The sequence below is a fragment of the Fundulus heteroclitus genome, chromosome 1 (assembly GCF_011125445.2).
Source record: "Fundulus heteroclitus isolate FHET01 chromosome 1, MU-UCD_Fhet_4.1, whole genome shotgun sequence".
Classification (NCBI taxonomy): Eukaryota; Metazoa; Chordata; class Actinopteri; order Cyprinodontiformes; family Fundulidae; genus Fundulus; species Fundulus heteroclitus.
The window spans coordinates 23,971,883-23,987,878 of NC_046361.1; the positions used below are offsets into that span (position 1 = coordinate 23,971,883).

General features: G+C 39.4%; 1 protein-coding gene across 2 annotated transcripts in view; it reads left to right on the forward strand.

Moving 5' to 3' along the window:
• cacna2d3a (calcium channel, voltage-dependent, alpha 2/delta subunit 3a) overlaps positions 1-15,996 on the forward strand; it is a 186,614-nt gene that overhangs the window by 103,083 nt on the left and 67,535 nt on the right. For both annotated transcript variants that reach the window (XM_036138420.1, XM_036138425.1), the window contains exon 11: positions 4,141-4,219. In XM_036138420.1, the coding sequence (XP_035994313.1) occupies positions 4,141-4,219 (79 nt within the window). The remainder of the gene's footprint in view (positions 1-4,140; positions 4,220-15,996) is intronic.

Below are 15,996 nucleotides of genomic sequence, written 5' to 3' on the forward strand. Positions count from 1 at the left end.
TTAAATGTGTTAGAATAGTCTAATCAATGTCCAGATCTCAATCCAATTGTGTACATGTGGCTAGACCTGAAGATTATTGTTCACAAGTGAAAACTATCCAACGTGAAGGAGCTGGAGCAGTTTAGCTTTGAGGAATGACCAAAAGGTCAGGGTAAAGATGTGACAAGCTCATATGGACTTATTTAAAGCCACTTGCAAATGTAATTGCCATATAAAGGTGGTTTTACAAAGCACTGCCTTTGTGGAGAGATTAATAATTATGCATGCTGAAGGTCTACTAATTTGTTGTATTTACTGTCTGCCTCGCAATAAGAAAAAAAATACATTTTCCGAGTTGTTGGCATATAAATTAAATTGTGCACACTGTCAAACAATGCTCAGTTAAAGAAGCTGAATAGTTTATTTGCAGCTCCATTTCAAGAATGTAATAATGTGGAAGTTAAGCTAACCTGCTAACATGGTTAGGATACTTTCTGAACTAAGAGGTAAACTATACAAAACAAGCCTTGGACAAATTGTACTTCTCTGTCCTCAGGCAAATCCCAACAAATATGTACATAATGAGCACCTTTAAATGGTAGGGCTATGGCAATTATTGATAGAGTCCAGAAGGTTACTAGATATTTGCATACATTAATGCATATAAGGGTGTTTATTAATATTAATATCATTAATATATTAACTCTAGAATAAATTATATATTTGCACTGTGTCTGTCTATTATGGTCTGTGTTAAAACTGCTTGCAGCACCAGAACCTCCCCCTCCCACCAACTCTTGCCTTAAGGCTCAACAGCAGTGAGTGGAGAGGGGACAAGGCTGCTAGATAGTTCCATTTAGAAGAACCCCGCTGATAATAGAAGTCTTCAGTCTTTGTCACTCTCTCCAGTGTGTCGTGCTCAGCCTCTCTTTTCCTCCACCGCTGCTTTTTAATGGCTTTTTCCCCAGCCAGCTTTACTGCCTTGCCACTGTACAGCGTCGCACTACAGCTTGGCTTTGGAGAAGATTTATGCAAATAAGATCCTTAATGTCAGTAGCCAAATTATGGATTTATACATTATCTGTTTATTGCTGTAAAAAACGATGTTGGCGCTGAATGTCTATAACAATCCCAAAAAATGAAGAAGAAGCATCAAACCATGTTACACCTAATTAGTTTTAGTTTTTTTATATATTTTAATTTATCAAATTTGTTTCCAGGAAAAACAGACGACATTGCTATACATATGAGTTCACCATATGTGAAATTAATCAAACATACATTTCTTATACTGTTACTGATACATGATATCAAATGTTGTATCCTATCTTCTTTCATTTTAAGAAAAAATGTTCTACAATTCAAGAGTGATTTAAAAAAAAAAACTGATCAGAGGGACTGTGAGTTCCAGTCCATCCACTGTCTTCTGCTTTTTTTGACACTGGTTTACTGGGATAACAGGTCCAGGAGGGAAACCAAGACATCCTTGCAGGGTTTCCCCCAGCATATTATAAGCCTGGCAGGCCACCAGGCTTTACTCGCCCTATCTAAGGCATGTGATAGTTACCTAAGCATTTGGGAACAGTGTAAACAATTTAGCCCATTAAAAAGTGTGAACTAAAATAAGCTAACATTAGATAATCCTTTTAGTCCACTACGGGGAAATTTCTAGAATTAAAGCAACAGGCAAGTGCACAACACAAACAAGATTACATAAGGTTTGAAATATATAATATCATAAGAGGTGGGTTAGAAAAAAAAAACTATGAACAGAACATTATTATTATTATTATTATTATTATTATTATTATTATTATTATTATTATTATTATTATTATTATTATTATTATTCAATTGTAATAATAAAGTACAAATCAACAAAACACCAAAAGGACAAGAGTTTCATGATTCATCAAGCTCCTCTTACTGCTGTCTCTTGTCCTGTCGGCTCTGATCATGTGGAAGCCATTGATGTTTACATTGGAGTCCAGGATTTGCTGCGTTATCAAGGTCTCCATTAACTTCAGCAGACTAGCCTCTCTATACAGTTTCTGGTGTTTCATCGGAGCATCCAATTCCTTCACTTTATCTGTTAGGGATTGAACATTTACCATGACGATAAAAGGAAATGTGGGCCTTTATCTCCTCCTCCATGGATGTCGGCTTCTTCCCGCCCGTCTGCCATGGTTCTTCCTTCATATCTCCTTGGGTATCTCTGGTTGAATTCCTGGAATTCTGGATGGGTTTTTAGCCAGAGCTAGTAGCTGGTCCCTGGGGTAAACAATGGGCTCATGCTGGCTTCTGTCATCTCTGAGAGCAAATCCTGTGTAGAGCAGGATCAGCAGCAAAATTGTCCACAAAGTGGTTGCTTTCACAATAGAAAAAAGCAAAAAGGAAATCGAGAACATACACACATTTAGAATAATAGAATAGATAAAAGTATAGAACACTATAGTATAAAATTTATAAGAAAATACAGAGCCACTGACATGAGCTGCCAGCTCACGTGGCACTCAGGGGGGAAAATATGTTATTTGATATATTTTATCATGAATAGATAATTTTGTTTAATATTAGGTATCCTACATTAACTTATTTCAATTTGTTTTAGATGCTATGCTTACTGTTTTTAAATGCCAACAGTGTTAGGGTTAGGGTTCTGATATGAGATGAACATTGTTTTGCAAAACCTGTCTCCTGAAAAGGTTTCATCCCTCTACAGCTTGTCTTTATGGAGTTATGGTGCGGTCAGCAAAAAGGCTCCCTCTAGAGTTACAGAATCTGATAGCTTGTGAAAATTGGTGTAACACCTGTTTGCCATATAAGTAGCTCCAAATGCAAATCTGTTCCTTTATAATAGCGGCAGTATTCCTTTTCTTGAGCAGTGTTCCCCAGTCTTCTTACACCTGCCTCCCTCACCCACTCACTGCCAGATCGTCTCATCACCTCTCTTGTGCTCTGCCGTGGTGATGTTTTCAGTTCTTGAGTACTTAACCTGGATCTCGTCAAGTCCGGTTCCGCCTGCAACTGTTCAAATCTGGTTCCACCTGCAAACCCACCTGTATCTTCTGGTCTCCTTCCTGCCTGCCTCATCTGCCACTATTCTCCAGTTTTCAATAAACCCTTTTAACTTACTATGTGTTGGCTAATTTTGGGTTCGCACCCCATAACCTGACATAAAAAGGAAGCTGAGTAGACAAAACAAGAGTGGATGTGCCATCTGCAGCTAAATAAAAGTCAAACTAAACGGGGGGTCTAAGTTGATGTAACTTGGGGAAATAACCTGCCCTACATTTTATTTTTTGCTACACCAAAGAGTAGTGTTCTCCAACCATAGTTTAAATCTTTCACTGCTTCAGCATTCCTAATTTAAATTGTTGGTTGTGGGTGAGCATCGTTAAGGTCTACATAATAGAGAATACCAAAGAATCACTGTGACAACTAAAATCACACTCAACTGAATACACCACAGTTGGTACAAATAGTACAAATACAACATTTCATAACCCATAACCAGTGTCAACAAAGGCTATCACAGTTATAGTTGATAGTATAAAAAGGAAAAGGTCTGAAACAAAACAATACATTTTGAATTATTCCTAAACTTACTCAAATACTATAATACACACATAAACAGAACAATTTTTTCAGGATGAAGGAGCACATTGAAAAAGTCAGGCACTGAAGCCACAGCAGCTGTGCCCCCAGAGGCTTGCATCTGCTCCAATCTGGCAACAATGCTTTTCACACACAATCATGCACACACACCAAACTGCATTGGAACACCTGCCAGTTACACCTTCTGCTAGAGTTGTATGTAAACTAGAACATTTGGAGTTGGCTGCAAAGAGATTTGGGCTTCTCCTGATTGGGCTGAAATATTTTAGATTATGAATTGAAATGCTGCTGGTCAGGTCTTAACATCACTTCAAAAATACTAGCTAAATGTGCATTGTTTAAAGTTGACAACATATATTTGTATAAATGACCTATTAAACTAGCTGTGACCAATGTAAAACATTAATACACCCATGTATTTCCATAGTCAAATTAGGTCTTTTACATTGACATGAGAGTGTTATCTTTTAATTAGTACTGTGCTGGCCTTTATCAAACTGTGATCATAATAAATGACAGTCACAATTTGCTTTCTTTCCGTAGGTCCGAATATTCCCCTACCTGATTGGTCGGGAGTCAGCCTTCGCAGATAATTTAAAATGGATGGCGTGTGCTAACAAAGGTGGGATCTAATTACTTTTTTCTCCTTATGGTCAGTTCTTGCACGTTGCTAAGAGAGAACTCTTCATCTCTGTTTTTAAATAGCATGGATGAGTTGGTCAGTCCTCATCAGTATTAGCACTTGCACATGACAGCAGGCAGATGGGTGCAGTTGCAAGAACACAACAGGTCATGTTATTTTATCTTCCTCCCAGCTAAAAGTACAATCAAGAGATTAAACAGTTTTGTAGCAGCTTTGTGTGTGGTCACTTTTGTCTGAGAATGAAGAGCACTTTTCCCCTGGTTCTATATTTAGCCAGGAGGTGACTGACAGAGACAGCCTGGCTCCATTTCCTCAGGCACACTAGATAAGACAATCGAGTAACAAGTCACATAAAAGATGTATGTGTGTATTTAGCTGCATGTCTGCAGTAAAGACCAAGCCAGTCGCAGCATTGTGTGGAACAGATATCTCAGAGGCCATCCTGTTGGTTTCAGGGTGTTAGTGGTGATGATGAGACAACTGCTTTTGAATGTGTCATACTGTATACATTTGTGTGAATGCCAATTAATTATACAAGCAGTGACAGTCACATCACCTAGAATTTGCAGTTCTCATCCATGTCACAAGAGATTTTGGCAGTTTTAGTTCTACTAAATGTTCAGTTTGTCACAGTGCTGTAAGTAGTTTTGCAAGGAAATACATGGTTCTTCTTAGCTGACCTACGCTGTGATTGGAAAGTCATTCAAAATCTTTTCCTTTTACTTTTAAAAGAACAAAAGTGGTTCTGTGGTGCTATTGGCGGTTTTGTGGTGCTATTGGCCTTTATTTACAGTAATTAGCAAGGAAATTGGAAGAGAATGTGGGAACACATATGATGCAAAGGTCCCAAGGTTAGGAATCAAACCCCAGACAGCTGTGCCAATGACTAATATCTCCCACATATTGGGCTACTCTTCAAACTACCCCCAAAAGTGTATTGTTAAGACTCTGCAAATTAATCTGTGGTTCAGTGCAAATATTGAATGGTTTTGCATTAGTGAGCTTTGACCCCATTGCCGGTTCCCTGTGTATTTTTTTTTTCCAGAATCGTTTTTGATAGATAATCACCACTGCAGGTCAGGATCACACTGCAGGTGCTGCAGTTTTTGGAGATAATCTGACTCAGTCGTCTGACCTTTACAATTTGCATAGATCCTTATTGCTCCCCATGCAGTGTTGTAGTCAAGTCACTATGCCTCGAGTCCGAGTCCAGGTTCGAGTCACCAGTGTTCAAGTCCGAGTCAAGTCCAAGTCATTAAAAAAAAAATCCGAGTCGAGTCCGAGTCGAGTCCACTACTCATCCGAGTCAAGTCCGAGTCGAGTCACTATTGACGTGTGATGTATGTCATGAAGCAGTAACATTCCATTGCACTAATAACTCTTTCGCTGTAGTTACCCTTGGTTTTACTCGGTAAAACTACCGCGTTTTCCAAGTCTAAGACGTCTCCTAACCATGGTTTTTAAACATTGTTGTTATGGAACGTGCAACAGCGACTCGAGCAGTGACGTGCGGTGAGGTTCATAGCTGGTGAGGCACTGACGTCATCAGAATCAGATTTGCAAATAGATGCATAGATTGACAGCAGTTTACAGGTTATGTTTCACTTCTGCATCCTTACACATACAAACTGTAGCTCACAAAACACACATTTCCTTAAAAAACAAAACAAAATAAATGTTATTACTGTCTTACCTTTACTTATAAATGAAGTCCATGCGTCGCTCCTTCTGCACAAAAACATCTGTCACTTTGCGATAGAAGTCCTCCTTATCTTCCTTCAGTTTTAAAAGTCTCTCTGTCTCAATGGAGATCACTGCCAGGGAAGAAAGCCTTCCTTGATCCGTCCTGTTCCTGCTGTATGTTTTCAGTCTCTTCAGGGCTGAGAATGACCACTCCACTGACGCTGTAGTAGCTGGCACTGTGAGCATGAGCTGGAGCAACTTTGTCGCCTCAGGAACAGTTACAACAAGATCCTTCTCGGCCAAAAAGTTGAGAAGCTGTCCAGGAGATTTGCATTCATCCCTCACCGTTTTTGAGGGATGAATACAAGAGAGGAAAAAAATCACTATCTCTATTATAATCTATCGCTGCACTTGACTTGCTTCCCGAATCGTTTAGCCTAGCTCGCTGTCACTTACTCGGCAGTTGAGGAGTGAACAAGACGAACGTCTGGGATCTTGAGCGCCCCCTGCCATGAGGCAAGAGAACTGCCTGCCTCACCTCGAACCTGTTCTCTGCCGTTTATAATCGCTCATTACACGAAACACGTTACACAAACACAGTTGGTGACAAAAAGCACGTACATTATATACATAAGCTAAATTATTGGAAATAAGTTCACATATTAAATTTGTTTAAACCATTTTATTGACGCCGTACAGCAACATGCTCTCTCCGCTTAGCAGCCAGCGCAGAGCCAGGGGTTGCGCAATCCAAGGTGAGGCAGAGCTCGCTGCTGCCTCACCGGCATCGCTTCCAAGCATTTTAATGGGAAAATAAGAAAATTCAGCGATTTTGAACAAATAAAAATCGAAATTGGTGAAGCTACATGAAAAATAAATATTTTTTAGTACAAACCACCGGATGAATATAACAATTTCAATTACTTTATGATTATATATTTTCTTTCTTTCCATGATGGCTGGTGAGGCACTGCCTCACCTGCCTCCCCTGACCGCACGTCACTGGACTCGAGGTACGCTGATAGGCCGCATATGAAGGATGTTAAAGCCGCAAGCGGCGTCGATCGGCCCTCGCAGCCAAGCGCACTCCGGCCTATTGGCCACCGCCGCGGCTCCGGCCGGCGGGCGGGGTTCGCACACCGCCGCGTGCGAACCCCGCCGCGGTGCCGGCCGGCGGGCGGGGTTCGCACACCGCCGCGGCTCCGGCCGGCGGGCGGGGTTCGTGCACCGCCGGCCGCCCGCCACCGCAGATGCTGTTACGCATTTTCCTCGCCCGTACACCGGGCGATTCCCACAAAAGCGTTCGGCAGCGCTCCCCTATGACTCACAACAAATCTGGTGTGGATCGGTCGATGCAGCGAGGAGATACAGCCGTTGGATAATGATAATGCATGGCCACCGGACCGGACTAAATTGTTCGGCGGGCCGGAAAATGTATACCGATTCCTGGACGGTGACTACAAACAGAAAAAAAACTGCAAATGACGCCATGAACGCCGAGCAGGAGAAAGACATCGACTTACCTTTCTATCAACTTGGCCAGTTTCCCAGTCTTTCCGAGCCCTTGACACTCAATCCATCGTTTGAGCTGAACGTTGGTATGTTGTTCCACAGTTCTACCAGTAAAATGGGCGCCTGGACATCCTCTTGTGAAAGTTTAACAGCTGTAAAGTCGGTCATATCGTTGTATATGTTGCATGTGTAACGGCTGGTTGCTTCGTGCGCTCTCACACTGTTTGCCCTTCCTTAGCGGCAAGGGGCGTTGCTCATGAGATGGTGACGTCACGTGCGCGGTACGACATTTAGATATTAAAATCATACACCAAATAATATTCTAATGACATATTAAAATTATAGCCTAATGATATAAAAAAAGTCGAGTCTTTTTCTCAATTTCCGAGTCAGAATGATCTGAATGTAGGAGTCCGAGTCCAAGTTCGAGTCATCAGTGCTCAAGTCCAAGTCAAGTCACGAGTCTCTAAATTTAGCTAATGACTCGGACTCGAGTTCGAGTCTCGGACTCGAGTACTACAACACTGTCCCCATGTTATCGACTTCTAACATATCAACATGGATGATATAATGTCGACTTGTTGCTTACTACATACCAACCATTGATGGGGGCTATGATCCACAGAATTTGGTGATGTATCTGCTGGCACTGTACTTTGTGTTTTGTTTGGCTAGCTGTCTTTTTTGGAGGACATGGCTCCTGGTAAGATGCAAGGCTATTTCTCACTCTTTGAAAAAGGTCACTGAGCAAGAGCACATAATATCTACTCTGTAAAACTTACGGGACACCAAGAAATGCATGGACATGATCATAGTATCTGAGTCCCCATAACATATGAAAACACATGCCTCAAGTGAACAGACAAGGCACAGGGGCTCACAGACATAAGAAAGTACATTAGAGTATAATCAAGAGAAGTTGGACCACAAACTTAATCTAATGATGCTTCAGTTAACTGCAGTTTAAACTGAACAATAACATTCAAAAACAACTCTAAACAAATAGGTTTTTAACCTTGATATGAAGGAACTCAGGGTTTCAGTCTGTGTCTTCTGAGTTTGTACCAGATAAATGCAGCATAAGAACTAAATGCTGCTTCTCCGTGTTTAGTTCTGTTCTAGCTATCCAGAGTAGGCTTGAGCCAGAAGACTTGAGTGGTCTGGATGGTTGATACACTGACAAGAAGTCTGTGATGTATTTTGGTGCTAAGCCATTCAGTGAATTGTCCATTAATAGAAGTATTTTAAAATCTATTGTCTGAGATACAGGGAGCCAGTGTAGGGACTTTAGAACTAGGGTGATGTGCTCTGCTTTCTGAGTTTTAGTGAGGACGCGGGCAGCAGCGTTCTGGATCAGCTGCAGCTGTCTGATCCACTTTTTAGGCAGACCTGTAAAAACATCCTTATTGTAATCAATTTGACTAAAGATCAAGGCATTGATTAGTTTTTAAAGATCCTGCTGAGACATTAGTCCTTTAATCCTGGAGATGTTCTTCAGGTGATATAAGGTCAACTTTGTAATTGTCCTTAGATGCTTCTGAAGGTTCTGGACAGAGTCCATCACTACACCCAGATTTCGAGCCTGATCAGCGGTTACTAGTTGGAGCAACGGAAGCTGTGTGCTTGTTCTTTATCACTCCTTTGTTGATCCAAAAAGTATTAGTTATTTTTTGTTTTTATTCAATTGAAATGTTTTTGGAACATCCATGCGATGATTTCATTTAACTGTTTACAATTCTGCCTGATTTGCTTTGCTTTGCTCAGAAAGGCCAACCCAGCTTTCCATGTGCTGTAATAGAATTGAGTGATCAACAGTATTGAATGTGGCTCAAGTACAAGCCACCAGAATTGACAAAGACTCCTGAATAGGTGTCAAAACGTTTTCAGAAAAACTGAGCGAAAGACCGGTTGTCTTCAATTTAAGCTTGTTTGCTGTGCATTGATTGCTGCACTCTGGTCCAATAATACCAGCACTGTGGTTCTTCCACAGTCTGCATTTATCCGGATTTCATTGAACACTTTGACAAGGGCAGTCTCTTTACTGTGGTGAGCACAGAAACCTGACTGGAAAATGTCAAAGCAGCTGGTCATTGTTAAAAAGGTCTTTAACTGTTGAAACAAAGCTTTGTCAATAATCTTAGATTTCTGTATGCATATGTTTGGAAGAGGTGGGGGGTGGCAGCAGATGTTTTCTAAATTACTGTATTTTTCATAGCTGCTCCAGAATATACGTAAATCGCATCAGGAAGAAAAGAAAAACAAAACATAGCTACATCCACAACCGGCTGAATAACATGCGACATACCTGCGGGGATAAATGGGGTAAACTACCAACTCCAACGACGAGGTTTCATTCAGCACAAGTTTGACAACTTTCAGCTTAACGGCCCTTCGACCTGCACCACGCAGGTTGTTGTCTAGAAGTTAATGTTGCAATTAATTTATGAAAAAGAGTTTTCATAAACCAAGCGAGCCCTCTTGTGGCTAAATACGGTAATGTTTACTCCTTGGTTCATGCTGGTCAGTAAGTATTACCATTCAAATTTGATATATAAGTTGCACCTGACTATGAGTCGCAGGATCGGCCATTCTATGAAAAAAGTGACTTATAGTCCAAAAAATACGGTATTTTATTTTTTTCTGTACAGCACTAAATACAATTTAAAAAAATCAGTGTTATTCACTGTACATGTCAGTGGGCATAATGCTCTGCCTAGTCAATGTAAATATGTTACTGAAATTGATCATGTAAGTCCTAAATATTTGCCTGTGTTTAAAAGCATTTATTTCAGAGACTTTAATAAGCACCTACTCTACACCAATAAAATTTCTCAGCTGTTGTTTAGCTGTTATAGGCTACTGTTTGTTGTCCTAAACCTTAATGGGCTTCAGTTTGTATCTGCTGGAGTGCAAACATGCATGATTGGTCGTGTATCTCTTTGTCAGCCAATGTGATTTCCTCGTCAGGCTATACCCAGCCTCTTGCCCATTGATTGTTGCGATAGAACACATCCCTCCTTGACCCTGAATAGGATAAAGAAGGTGCAGAAAATGAGAGAGTGATTGCAGTAGGTAGAGGCTAATCCAGAGACCAACTTGCAAATGGATCATTGTGACCCTTATTATCTAATTCAAACATTTAAAGCACATGCATGTAATGCTTTATACCAGACTGAAGCTGTAAAGTTATATGAATAATTGATGTACAGTGCTGACCACATTTATATTCAACCCTGGTAAAGATGCGTAAACCACCATAAAATGCCATGAACTCATGCAGAACATGTTGACAAATGCACCAGTGCTAAATATACTGGAGAAAATATAAATGTAACGTAATAATTTCTGCTGATTGTGACTGTCCTGGGAATACATCATTTTACAGTATGAGCAAACTAGCTATTTGTACACATTAGGGAACAATAAAAATTTTTCTGTGGGTGCTTGTGGATGAAATTTCAAACTTGGCTCATCTTGTAGAACGCTGAAGCAAAGCGTCATAAATACTACGAAAAAAAAAAGATAATCATAAATGAGCATGGATACCACAAACATGAGATCTATGGTGGGATGTGGGCCCAACTGGTGAGTACCCAAATTAAATTCTGCTTACGTTAACTAGAGTTATAAATCCTCAAATATGCTCTCTTCTGTTCAGCTCACCTCACAGTGAGATAAACAGATTTAGTTTTGGGAATGATGATGGTCATGGAACAAGGTTTCTAATTGGTTTTGTAAACAGTTCTGTTTGGGTTTGGCCAAATGATTGAAATCATTGTCCGGCTGAAAAACCTACTGCTCACCTATTTTCAGTTTACTGCCTGAATCCTCCAGATTTGTAATTAAAATGTCCTTGTTTGCCAGAGGTTTCATGATGCTATGTACTCTACCAAGGTTCCCATGACTTCGGAAGCGAAATTGAACCTAAATCACCATGGATCAAAGATAAATGTGGGTCCTCATGCAGCCTAGTGGCCAGAGGCTAAAAGAAATGGGTCTGTATGTGACATCATAATTTTCCCAAGGGAAGCAAGAAGTGACTGATTTCTAATTACGTAGATGTTCCTCGACTCTCTGATGAGCTTAAAAAAAGTAAAGTACAGGTTAAAGCTGCAAGCAGCATTGAATGCCCCTGGGACTTAGAAATGTGTCATAAATACAGTTTTTTTTCACCAAAGCCACCCCAGTAAACTCACCCTGAATTACAATTCAGGCATCTAGGCAAAAGGATTTTCAAGCCTTGAAAAGTACTTTAAAACACACTTAGTTAGGGTTTGTTGTGAAGCAGCAAAAAAAAAAAAGCTGGGTAAAAATTTGGTGAAATTCCAAACTGCAAGTTGGTGCAAATTCTCTGGGAGTTGTTAATTCAACTTGGAATTGGTCATCAGACAAAGATTACCACAAAAAACCTGTGACTACCTGTTTCAATGGGAGGGGCTAAATTAATGTTAGCAAATTACAAAACAAACATATATACTCATATTCATGCACATAGAAGTGTAATGGTGCTTGGATCATATATGTGGGAGGCATAGCAAATGTAAGTCTATGCATGTGTGGATGGTGAAAAAATTATTGTGCTGTATCATGCTGAAAAGATGATATGTGTGATTTATAGCCATTATCACTGAAACAGCATGCTATCAGGCTATCGGGCTTAATAAAAGAAAGAAAACATTTATTTGTATTTATTTTAAATGGCTTGTTGGGGTATTTACAGTGTGTAATTTATGATTATCTTAAAAACAATCATATCTGAACATGGGATCTTTTCTGAATTAAATATAGACTTAAATGTTGGATTTTTTGTTGCAGCATTCAGTGTGTTATAAAGTTGCTGCAAAAGATTAAATTATTTTAATATCTTGGCCAGAGGCACCAATAAATGTGCCTGTTACTAAGTTAACGTCTTGATAACAAACACATTTATGCCCATATGGGAACTTTACTGAAATAAATGATTCCCCTCCCTCTCCTTTTTTATAGCTGGATTCATGTGTGTATACATACTTGCAATTGGAAGATTTTTAGCAAGAGATTTTTTTTGTTTTTGTTTTCTGCAATACAGATAATAGGAGATGAGATCGCCACACTATAGAGAGACATAAAACAGCAACAAATTGAATAATTCCTTCTAAAGTGTTAATGATCCCTTTATGTGCACCATTTCGTGCTCCTGTGAAAGATTTTGACTGTTACTCATTTGATTAATAGACTATTCACACTGATAAAAAGCAGTCAGTTTGAACGTTTTAAGCAGCTGTTAATCTGTCATCGTTCACATCAAATTCACAAAAACAGACATACCAACTGGGAAATATAGCTAACTTTTTCAAGGTTTTCTTCAGCCCTCGGCCTATTGTTTATTTATTTTTTGTTCGGTCATTGTACATCGTTATGACCACATATTGAGTGCTTAAGAAGTAAGAGAAGAGGGAAGTTGCAAGAAAACTACTGTAGATGAACAGCACCTTAAAGTCATATCTTTAAGGAACATGAATATAAAATCCAGTAAAGATTCAACGTTGGTACTTGGAGATGAACCATTCTTCAGTTGATCAAATGTTTCATTTAACATCTCTTTGAGAGCAACATTGTTGGTGCTAAAATTCAACAGCATTTATGTGCAGCAAACATTGTTAAGTATCTGAAAGCTTTGGTTATTGAAATATAAAAGAGCAAATTCAATTTGTCCTTGAGAAAAAAGACAGTTCACAAAACACATAAACATAGTCAGAAAATATGATTCACCATATTATAATTTTAGACATGTTTGGTCTTGCAAAATTCATTCCCACTTTGTTTAAAACTATTTTTTTATATAATTTTACAGAAACATTTATTGTCTTGAAAAATGTGTCTTATAAAAGTTGGCTCTACACTGATGCTCTTTACAAGACGGGTCAGAGCAAGCTCTGCTTGTTGAGGAGGCTGGGATCTTTTGGAGTGCAAGAGGCGCTCCTCCTGAAGACCTTCTTTAACTCTGTGGTGGCATCAGCCATCTGCTATGGTGGGGAATGTTGGAGCAGCAGGTTATCTGTAGCTGAGTGGAAGCAGCTGGATGAGCTCATTAGGAGGGCCAGCTCTGTCCTGGGATGCCCCCTGAACCCACTGCAGGTGGTGGGAAACAGAAGGACTGTGAGAAACATAACATAATTGATGGACAATGTCTCTCACCCCATGCATGGAGCTGTTGTAGACTATTACACCCCAGATGCTCAAAGGAACGTTTATGCAGGTCCTTAATCCCAGCTGCTGTTAGATTTTATAATCAATGCTTCTTACACTAGACTCAATAACTATTTATTAACATGCTAATGGTTGCACGGGTTCTGATCTGATCATGAATCGTTTATACTGTTCCCAGATGCTAAGGTAAACTTGCACATGCCTTAACTACTTGTATTATCTCAAGTTCTGTAAATAGGCTGGAGTTTTTTTTCCACTGTTGAACTTGAATATTTCATCTTCTTTTTTACCTGTGTATGCCATCAATAATGGCGCAATATTTTCTTTAGTACTTTTTTTTTTTTTACTTTTTATTCCTGTTTCTTTAGAAATAACTTTAGATTAGACTAGCTTGTGTGTAACACGTCAGTTTACCCATTGTGGGACAATAAAGGGATTTGTTATCCTATTTACTCGTAATTCAATACATTATTACCAAACCCACCTCACTTTAGCTGTTTTTAACATCTACTAGTGTGGTATAATCAAGTTAACGTTTTTTTGCATACAGAGAAAACTGATTCTGGCCGCTAGTGTCCGTGTTCTCGTTTTTTGGTTATGACCCAAATCTCATGACCATAGATCAGGGTGGTAACGTAGATCGACCTTTTGACTCAGATCTCTCTTCACCACAACAGACCGGTACAGCGCCTCATTCACTGCAGTCGCAGCACCAATCCGCCTATCGATCTCCCGTTCCATTTTGTCCCTCATTCGTGAACAAGACCCCAAGATACTTAAACTTCTCCGTTTATATCTATTGAGCTATATTACAGGTCAATATGTTGCCATAATATTTTAAAAATAAACTTCTGTCGAGCATTTTGTAGTGTAATGCCATCCATAGTTGAGTAGCTCTTTTTCACATTATTAATCATGTTTTACTTCCACTTCATTATATTATTTGTGTAAGGAAACCTTGTGAGTTTTAGCTTACATATACATGTATGCCGAACCAAGGTCCTTCAAAAAAGATTTTTCTGCCCTTAACCGTTTCCAGGTCACGTTGTGGCTGTCTAGTATGTGCAACAGTTGTGCCTTGTCACTGACAGCAGAGCACATCCATTTTTCTTTTGGTCAGCTCATCTCACCGGCCCCAGTAGCTCAGCCTGAAGGACGCTCTCAGCCTTCCAGAGGGGCCAGTCATTTTTACCTCTCTACTGTGATGAATGATGCATTTAAGCTGAGGAGGTCTGTGTAATATAGGTCTGTATGATGTAAATATGTATACGAAAATTTGGTTCCATTGTTGTATTTTCTGGTAAAATAATCACCAAATTCAAACGCTCTTTTGTAGGTCAACTTTAAGTTCAAGTGATTTCATTAGGCTATTGTGTATCCAGTTACCAAGGTTTTAAAAAATATGTTAATTTTAATTTAGCTTTCTTGTCATCACAGGTATGGATTCAGAATTAGGCATTGATTGGCAGTGTTAGAGAGTGATGTTTGAACTTTTACATGACAAGTCTCAGATCTTTCTTAGTGTGTAGGGCTTGATTATTCCTCTTACTGGATAAAACATTTGCAGGGGAAAAGCGAGCCTAAAATCTTTTTTCCTTGAGCTGTGCTTTTCTGCTCGACTGCCTTGCAATGATGGAGACCGTTTGCTCTTTTTCAGTTTGAGTGGAAAATCATTGGTCTCTCTTTTTTCTCTTTTTCATTGTGTCACTTCTTATGCTCTGTTTCTGTCTCGCTGTTGTCCTGATTTTTTTTCTTACTTTCCAGCTATCTTTCCTCCTGCCGAGATAACCATATTCCCTCCTCCACATGTACATTAGTAGCATAATGATGGCATTACTGCTCAAGGAAACGGCACCACATTTGGGTTTACTGAGAATAGCTTTTACATCACATTTGCATACCACTTAATCATCCACAAACCCATGCTGGTTTGCTCTGACTTCAACGTTCTTTTGCTATTTTTCATACAGGTTTGTCTGCTCTACCAAGTAAATCTCTGCTGCCCTCTGTACTCAGCTTTGTTACCAAGCTTGTATGTTTTAATGACTTTAAAATAGTTACTTGCTGACGCTGGATTTGATCTAATTAAACTTCAAAGCAGCTTTAAAATACAGATATACTTAGAGACATCTGTTCTTGAGCTGTCTTGGTTGCAGGACAGAGAGGCAAGGGACTGATTAATAAAACAGATTTGAGACAGATGCAGATTTGAGAAGCAACCCAATAAAGTTTCACTGTACTTTTGAGTTTTACTAGTTTCAGTTGTGTTGTATCCATTTTGTTTCTTTGTGTTTAGTCCAACGGTTGCTTTTGATTTTGTCCAAAAGAAATCTGTGACACCTTTTATAAAGATGATAAACTACATATAAAAG